This window comes from Ipomoea triloba, chromosome 11 (genome assembly GCF_003576645.1).
Source record: "Ipomoea triloba cultivar NCNSP0323 chromosome 11, ASM357664v1".
Taxonomy (NCBI): Eukaryota; Viridiplantae; Streptophyta; class Magnoliopsida; order Solanales; family Convolvulaceae; genus Ipomoea; species Ipomoea triloba.
Genome location: NC_044926.1, coordinates 20638862 through 20648130, shown reverse-complemented (window position 1 = coordinate 20648130; position 9269 = coordinate 20638862). Strand labels below are relative to the sequence as shown.

The following is a 9269-nucleotide window of genomic DNA, read 5'->3' as shown; positions in this document are numbered from 1 at the left end:
TTAAGCCTTCTTAAAGTTGACCTCCAAAAGGGGAAGGGAATTGCCTAGTACCAAACGCCTGTGTCTGTTCTCGACCTTAATGCCAATATCTAGGCAAACAGGGTTGCAGTCGCACAACGACACCGGACAAAACTTAAACTTGTAACCATTCTTGGTCTTCATAATCATGAACCAGCTTCTCGCCGTGGAAGAGCTCGGGTTTCCCTTATCTCCACCGCTCAACACGTACTGAACAACGTCAACGTTTTCCGCATCGTGTGCGATTTGCCAGACAGTAGACTCCGGGCATCCTGTGTTTGAGCCAGAGAACACGACGTTGAGATCTGTCCCATTGCGAACTGCGCCGTTTGGGTTCACAGCGGGGAAGAACGATACCGAGTTGCCCGCCACTTTTGGGGCGACTTGGACCACGCTCTTCGGGCAGGTCTCGTTGCCGGTGGAGGCTAGATCGAGCCCTCCTCCCTGTTTCGGCTGCACTGGGACAACGTAGTACTTCACACCGCCTTTGACGGCCTTCCCGTCGGTATCGAGCACCGCGGGGGGTGTCTGAGCTGCCTCGCAAAGCCAGGCTGAGAAGAGAAAGAGAGATAAGAATAAAAATGGAGTCTCCATTAAATTCCTATCTCTTGAAAATATCTATTAAGCTTCTTTATGAGATGAGAGTTTGAGATGAGGGAAGAGCCACGAACCTGGATGGCTAGGATTTAATAGGCTCAGAGGTGTGGGGATGTGTATTAAATGATTTATGGATTTGTTCCTTTTTTGTCACCAACCTGATTGATGTGTATTTAATAGCTTGTAGTGTAATTTTTTATTTTTTTTTTTTGAGTACTACTCACTCTGTTACAATGCAGTATCGGTTCATAACTACTTTCTCGACCTACTAAAACACAAAGAGACTGAGGCTTGAACCTACTCCCATCATCCATATGAGAGTGTAAACCGGGACACCGGGTGCCACTAGACCACAAGGTCTTTGGCTTGTAGTGTAATAGTAAGCGTTTGAACTAATAAGTAATATTATAGCTAGGTCATAGTTTCGAGTATTTGTCGCATTTGAACCAAATGCGGAATGAATGTGATGGGAGTTAGTTTTGGGTGAATTATATTTTTGCTGATAAAAGAAGTAAGAGAAAATGGTCTGGCTAGGAGAGTGTTGAACTTGTTAGAACAAGTTCAATGGTAAAATTTAAATTTAAATATTTTATTTTAAAAAATTTGTATGAGTTAATTAGAGGAGGGGAAGAGAACCAAAAAAAAAAAAAAAAAAAAAAGAAAAAGGTTAAGACTTGTCTCTAACTACGAGCCTTTGTGCGCGTTATGCCGTTATGTCACACATATATAACTTTAATTTTATTCAGATAAAAATTTACGTCTAACAAAATCTGTGTTGTGTATCTCTCTTCTCTCATCTGTCATCTCCCATCCACATACTTAGGAAAATAAACAAATTAAAAACTCATGTAAACCTATTTTTCTTTAACCAATAACGATGATTTTATGTAAGAAGTTATTCAAATTTACATTTTTAATCTCTTAGTTATAATAATAAATTTTAATCATTTTATCAATCATGTTTGCGGAAATTGTATCCAAAATTAAAGTAATATTATAATTAAGTTTTCCAAGTATGCGGACCCAAGATGAATTGAAGAAATACTTTCACGTCAAACATAGCTGCTTTAATTTGGGCAGTGATGTTTGAACGGATAAGATGGAATCGATCATAAATTCGACAGCGCACACGTCAATGGGTTGTTTGATTGGATATAGTTGCAATTCAATTACAACACGATTCTTTGGCTACTTGAATTACCGTGTTTAGTTGGAGAGAATTATAATTTTATCAAATTGCAGCTCTGTCATTTTGTTGATTTGCAATTTATACCCTCTTCATATGAATTGCAATTCAATGAAAAGAAAAAAAAAAAAGACATTTTTACCATTGGGACAACATAGTACTTGACACCTCATTGGACGGCCTTTCCGTCGGTGTCGAGCACCGTGGGGGGTGTCTGTGCTGCCTCGCAAAGCAAGGCGGAGAAGAGAAAGAGATAAGAATAAATAAAATTAAAGTGGAGTCTCCATTAAATTCCTATCTCTTGAAAATATCTATTAAGATTCTTATGAGATGAGAGTTGAGACGAGGGATGAGCCAAGAACGTGGCTAGGATTTAATAGGCTCAGAACTCAGAAGTGTGGGGATGTGTCTATTAAATGATTGATTAATTTGTTCGTGTTTGTCACCTACCTGTTGGGCGGAGGTCAGTGAAGAATTAAATCTAACACTAGGTGACTAGAGATATATTGTTAGGCCGAGGTTTGAAAAACCAAGCTAAGCCTAGCATCTTGTTACTCAAAATATGGAGATTTAAGAAAATAAAATGACGGCATGGGCTTAATGTAAATGTCACCAATGGCTGCATGAATGGGCTTCGGTTGGATCTTGAGAGACGATCATGGCAGCTTCAAAGCAGCAGCAAGCATCCCCTTGTCCGGCATTTACTCAGTCTAAAAGGCCGAAAGTCCGAAACTATGGTTGTTCGCGAAGCTCTTTCTTGGCTAAAAGATCACCATTACTCCCATTGTCAAATTGAAACTGATGCACTGCAAGTTATCGGATCAAATTGGCACTTAATTGGCACGAAAAATTGTTTTTCCATTCTTCCATTAGTACCAATTCAAAGTCAAGGGACTTAATTGACACGAAAAATTGTCGAGGATCAAATTGGTAATTTCGCAATAGTCGAGGATGAACCATTTCGATAATAAACTCAATTTTAAATAACACCTATATTTATATTATTATTTTAATGTATTAAATTAACATACAATTATATTAGATCACTATATTATATTCATTTTTAATATAATATTGGTTCATTTTCAAAATATTGCAGATTTGCTGATTGATTTTTTACCATATTTTTCTCTATAAATTTATCTAAATATGTACATGATTAGAGATTATATTAATCATACAAAATTTTAATTTTAAAATTTTGAATGCTATGATAATAGATACTTGACCAAATATATGAAAATTCAACTATATTATTATATTGTACATTTTAATATATTTTTATTTTTATTTTTTTTTAATTTAAATTCATAATAAAAAAAAAATTGTGCATCGCACGGGTAAAACACTATTTATTTTAAAAAATTTTGTATGAGTTAATTAGAGGGAAGAGAACAAAAAATAATAATAAAAATAAAAATTTAAGGGTTGTTGCTAACTACGAGCTCATTGTGCGCGACTGCACCCTATGTCAAATCCAAATAATTTTTATGTTATTAAGATAAAACTTTTCATTTAGCAGAATGTGAATTTTCTTCTCTCTTTTCTCATCTCTCATCTTCCATTCACATACTAGGAAAATTTAAAAAAAATTAAAACTTATGCAAACTTCTTTTTTTTTTTTTTTAACCAATAACAATGATATTATGTATGGAGCTATCTATATACACAATAAAGTCACCGGGTTTCAGCCAATGAGAATCCATAGATTTCCCGCCTAAAGCAAACGACGTTGTTTAATTTTTATTTATTTTTTTATTTATTTTTTCTGATTTGCAAATCAAATTTTACAAATCCTGCCTGTTTTGTAACCCACCTTGGTGACCAAGCGTATTGTGGAAGCTTCATATTATAGGGGAGTGGCCTACAATTTGAGTTGGTATCGAGATGGCCTTAGAGCATCCATATCAATGGATCTTTTGGGATTTTTGGAACAGTGTATGATGATTTGGAAGAGTGAGAAGGTAAGAGAGAGAAGAATTAATTTGTTCTGCAAATATGGATTATTGGAACAGTGTAAATAAGCATAAAATAAACGAAATCACGCGCGTTTTGGGCACTGCAACGCCCCCGCTGGGGCGTTGCTTATCCATCTGATATTTTCTTTTTAATTGTCCTTCGAGTCAGGCCATCATTAATGCAGTCACTTTTTGCTTTGTTTTTCTTTTTCTTTCATTTTGTTTTTACTCCCTCTCTCTCTTAGGTGTAACATAAATTACCGTGAAGCTCCTTGGCTGATGGTGATGCTCTTATTAGGTGGCGTGTGAAATGACCTTAAGAGGGTATGGGGCTGCTGTTTTGTGTACTTTTTTAATGTTAGCTAATTTTTTTATTTTATTTTTTCAAATTTCTCCAGTTTATTAGTGTATTTGACTGTGAGTGTGTAGTTTTCCTATCTCAGATTCACCACTATAAATACATACATAATGTTATAGATTATCTAATTCAACACTTAGCACAAGTAGGAAAAAACTTAGCAGCGAAAGGATAAGAAGTAAATTTTCAAAACTGTAAAGCATGCCTGGACAATTCATTGTGGCTGTTGAGTTTAATCCACAACAAACCAAGAAGGCCATGAGGTTGAGATGTGTGAAGAGCTATGTTGTCATTGAAAACAAGATAGGAAAAAGCATTAGAAGTCAATAATGTATATTCCAAGATCAAGAGGTTTGCTATTTCTACAATTACATGTTTTGTTCTTCTTTTTTGTTAATTTTCTATTCTTACTATATAATTGTGTTATTTTTGTTGTGTTATGAATATAGGGTCAGTTTATTCATTATCACATAAAGAAATCGTTGTCGAATATAAGAATATGTTCAAGAAGGGTCAAGTCTACGGTATAAGAAATTTCCTAGTATCACTAACTTATTCAAGTAAAAAACTAGCCGTCACTGTTACATGATCAAATTCAAGCATGATACTGTTGTTAAGGAATATAAACGTGTGAACTTTCCTAAGACAATGTTTCGGTTTAAGAATTTATGTAGATGAGAAAGTTTTACTGGGTATTAAGCAGCAAAAATCTCATCTTAATATGTGTTTTTCTTTTTTCCTTTTTTAAATGCTGGAAATAATCAATGTTTATTATGTAATATTGTCCTACTGTTTTTTGTATATGTAATTGGTAGACTTGTGGAAATTTATTCTCCAATGGACAAGGTGATAGCTGTAAAACAAACAAGGTTTATTGACTTTGTTCTTAAAGACACTAGGTAGTTTTATTTCTTTATATGCTTTGCACACTGAAGTATATATAAAATAATTTTTTTTTCATTCTTATGCAGTCGAAATCAGATTAAGTGTACTCTTTGGGATGAGCATATTGATCAACTAATCCCTTATTTCAACTCAACAGTTGCTAATCCCGTGATACTTCTAATTCAACTTTGTCGGGTTAAGTTTATGGACAATGAGTTTCCAACCTTAAGATGTTTAGGTTCAATATGTATGCTTAACATCTTCCCTTTTTAAGTTTTCATTATTTTTACTCTTTTTTCCAGATGAGGAAGTTTGAATTTGCAACTCTATTGATGTTACTCAACTATTTTTCTCTCATCCTTCTAAGGAATTTGTCCAATTCAGGAACAAGTCAGTTATTCTATGCAAGCTGAAATGTTTGAATATCTATCTATTTTTGTTATTACCTACGATAAATTTGTCTACTACTTTTATTAATCAGTTTCAGAGGTGGTTATACACCTTTTAAGGTGTATACTCTTCAATTCCCTTATCATATAGGAGGATATTCAGTATGAATTGGTATCCACACAATTACAATGAATTAAAATGTGTTATTATATTGTTTGGTTGGATGGAAAATGTTTTTCATGGAATTTTACTTTCCAAAAGTTGGAGAAAACAAATTTCAAAGGGAGAGGTTGGTATTTTGTTTTTCAAAGGGATTGGGAAGAAAGCATGAAGCAATGGACTATTTTACCCTTATCAAAATTTATTATCAGTATTATTATTAAGGGCATATTGATCTTTATATTCATAATTTCTTATTATTCCAAAATCCAACCAAACAATGGAATTCATATTCTTAGTAATTTCTTTCCCACCAATTAAACAATGAAATCCATTTTACTGGTAATTTGTTTTCATGAAATTTAAATTCCATTTCATTCAAATATTTTCAAGCCAACTAAACAGACTGTAAAAGAAATAAAGTAGAAACAATGACAGACAAAAAGTAAGAACAATGACACACATACTTAAAAAAGTTTTATGTTTGTAGATGCTTAAAATATTTAATCATTACACATGATATTTCCTACTATTTCCTACGACAAGCCAATGACTAGCACTCCATAGACATGTATTATTTTTGTATAAAACTAAAGAGATATAACAGTTTGCCAAAGAAAAAAACAAAAAACAAAGAGATATAACCAGTTCGTACTATAACCAATATAAGCAGTAATTTTTAATCCATTATTTTTGACGAATTTTCTCTGAGGATGGTTTATTGTAATACGGAGTACTACATCCATGTCGCTAAGATAACTTAGGATCAGATGGAACATTTTAAGCCTTCTTAAAGTTGACCTCCAAAGGGGAGAGGGAACTGTCTACTACCAAACGCCTGTGTCCGTTCTCGACGGTAATGCCAATATCTTGGCAAACAGGATTGCAGTCACACAACGACACCGGGCAAAACTTAAACTTGTAACCATTCTTGGTCTTCATAATCATGAACCAGCTTCTCGCCGTGGAAGAACTCGGGTTTCCCTTATCTCCACCGCTCAATACGTATTGAATGACGTCAACGTTTTCCGCATCGTGTGCGATTTGCCACACAGTAGACTCCGGGCATCCTGTATTTGAGCCAGAGAACACGACGTTGAGATCCGTCCCATTTTGAACCGCGCCTTTTGGGTTCACGGCGGGGAAGAACGATACCGAGTTGCCCGCCACTTTTGGGGCGACTTGGACCACGCTCTTTGGGCAGGTCTGGTTGTCGGTGGAGGCTAGGTCGAGCCCTCCTCCCTGTTTCGGCTGCACTGGGACAACGTAGTACTTCACACCGCTTTGGACGGCCTTTCCGTCGGTGTCGAGCACCGTGAGGGGTGTCTGTGCTGCCTCGCAAAGCAAGGCGTAGAAGAGAAAGAGAGATAGGAATTAAAATGGAGTCTCCATTAAATTCCTATGTCTTGGAAATATCTATTAAGCTTCGTATGAGATGTGAGATGAGGGAAGAGCCATGAACCTGCTGGCTACGATTTAATAGGCTACAAGTGTGGGGATGTGTCTATTAAATGATTGATGGATTTGTTCAGTGTTTGTCACCTACCTTGTTGGGCGGAGGTTATTGAAAAACCAAGTCCAACACCAGGAGACTAGAGATATATTGTTAGGCTGAGGTTTTAAAAACCAAGCCTTAGCAGGCACCTTATTTCTTAAAATATAGAGATTTTAAAAAAATAAAATAGCCGCTTGGGCTTAATGTAGATGCTGCGGTATATGTCACCATTGGCCGCGTGGCATGGGCTTCGATTGAATCTTGAGAGATGATCATTGCAGGATTTGCAGCTTCAAAGCAGCAGCAAGCATCCCCTTGTCCAGCATTTACTCAGTCAAAGAGACGGAAGCTATGACTATTCGGAAGCTCTTTCTTGACTAAAAGATCACCATTACTCCCATTGTCAAATTGAAACTGAAGCACTGCAAGTTATCCAAAGCCTCCAGCTCCCACAACTTGACTAGCAATTTGATCTTATTCTATTAGATGTTAAAGATTTATTATCTTTGTTGTCTGATTCCTCTTTCCGTTCTTTCTTCCTTTCCTATGTCTGTTCGTAGGGTGTGGACTTTGACTCCCCCCTCTTTCATCTTGAACTCTTTGTTTCCTGATATCTCTTAATGACAGTAGTCTTTATTTTCAAAAAAAAATAAAAAATTATATCTTTGTTACAAGCTATAGTTTTTAGCGTAGTAATAAGGGCTTGAACTAAAAACTGTTATTAGAGCTATGTCATGGATTTGAGTATTTATCTGCGTTGGTTCAAATGAGGAATAAACTTGATGGAATCAGGATTATCCAGGCTGGAATTAATAATGGAAAAGTGTAAATTTAGAACAATTTCAATGAGGGTATTGGGTGAATTATATTTTTGTTGATAAAGAAGTAAGAAAAAATGATTTGGCTAGCTAGGAGAGAATGTTGAACTTCTTAGAGATAGTTCAATGGTAAAAATTAAATTTGAATATTTTCTTTTAAAAAAAATTATATGAGTTAATTAGAGGGAAGAGAACCCAAAAATAAAAATAAAAATAAAATCAAGGGTTGTCGCTAACTATGAGCTGGTTGTGGGACACTGCGAGTCGGCGACGGCAAATTATTGTGTGGACCATGGTCCACACAGCTGTGTGGACCATAATAAAATGTACATTTTTAATGTACAATTCTCTGAATATAATGTACATTATTTTTATAATGAATGTACATTATTTTTATATTGAATGTGCATTATTTGATAGTATGGTCCACACAGCTATGTGGACCATGGTCCACACAATAATGATTGGTCTGCGACTGCATGCTATGTCACACCGAAATAACTTTTATTTTATTCAAATAAAGATTTACATCTAGCCGAATGTACTCCCTCTGTCCCAATTTATCTGTCCTACTTAGTATTCATTGGTCAAATCAACTCTTTCTTCTTTAGTTATTTTCTTTATTATTTTTTACTTATTTTTAAATTTGATTTTTGTGTTTAATAGTACTTTCAGTATAGTTTCTAAATATATAAATTTTGTATATTAATACTAAATTTAATATTATGAAAAATTAAATTAAAAATAATTTCAGTCAAGCCTCGTTAACCGAACCTTTTTTTTTTAACCAATAACGATGGTCTTATGTAAGAATTTATTCAAATTTATTTTTTAATCTCTTAGTTATAATAATAAATTTTAATCGTGGACCATGAAGTTTTGTTTTGAGTTCTACTGACTCAACAGATGGGAGTGTACACCGGATGCCGCTTGACCACAAAGTCTTTGCCAAGTATGTATCACTTTAATTATACTTTAATTTCATTTGATAATATTGTTATATTTTTAGTTTCATTTTCTCTCCACACTAGTTTCATTATAGAAATACTAAAACATCATTTTGATTCTACTATAGTTTTATTTGATAATATACATTATTGCTTGAGCTTTATTTTTTTGTTTCATTTTCCACAAACACTAGTCTAATTATAAAAATGTTGAAATATTATTTTAATTGCACTTCAAGACATTTGACAATATATGCTACTGTATGGCTCTGAATTTTAATTTTATTTGTCACGCACACTAGTTTCATTATAACAATACTAAAGTATTATTTTAATTATATTATAGTTTCATTTGACAAGCAATAATGTGCTCCGTTTTTTAGTTTTATTTTTTACACACACTAATTTCATTATAATAATACTAAAATATCATTTTAGTTCTACTATAGTTTTATTCG

At 34.2% G+C, this 9269-nt stretch overlaps 2 protein-coding genes across 2 annotated transcripts; both read right to left on the bottom strand.

Moving 5' to 3' along the window:
- LOC115996074 (kunitz trypsin inhibitor 5-like) lies at positions 1 to 612 on the bottom strand. The gene has a single exon (XM_031235220.1). It carries the CDS (start codon positions 610 to 612, stop codon positions 1 to 3), a length of 612 nt encoding a protein of 203 aa, XP_031091080.1.
- Positions 613 to 6073: 5461 nt separating this feature from the next.
- Positions 6074 to 6925, bottom strand: LOC115996242 (kunitz trypsin inhibitor 5-like; the record flags this gene model as incomplete). Its single annotated transcript, XM_031235397.1, has 1 exon — positions 6074 to 6925. A coding segment is annotated over one exon (594 nt), but the record flags the coding sequence as incomplete, so codon positions are not given.
- Positions 6926 to 9269: the final 2344 nt, after the last annotated feature.

Coding starts and splice junctions, on each gene's coding strand:
- LOC115996074 (XM_031235220.1), bottom strand. CDS start 612: ATGGAGACTCCATTTTTATTCTTATCTCTCTTTCTCTTCTCAGCCTGG.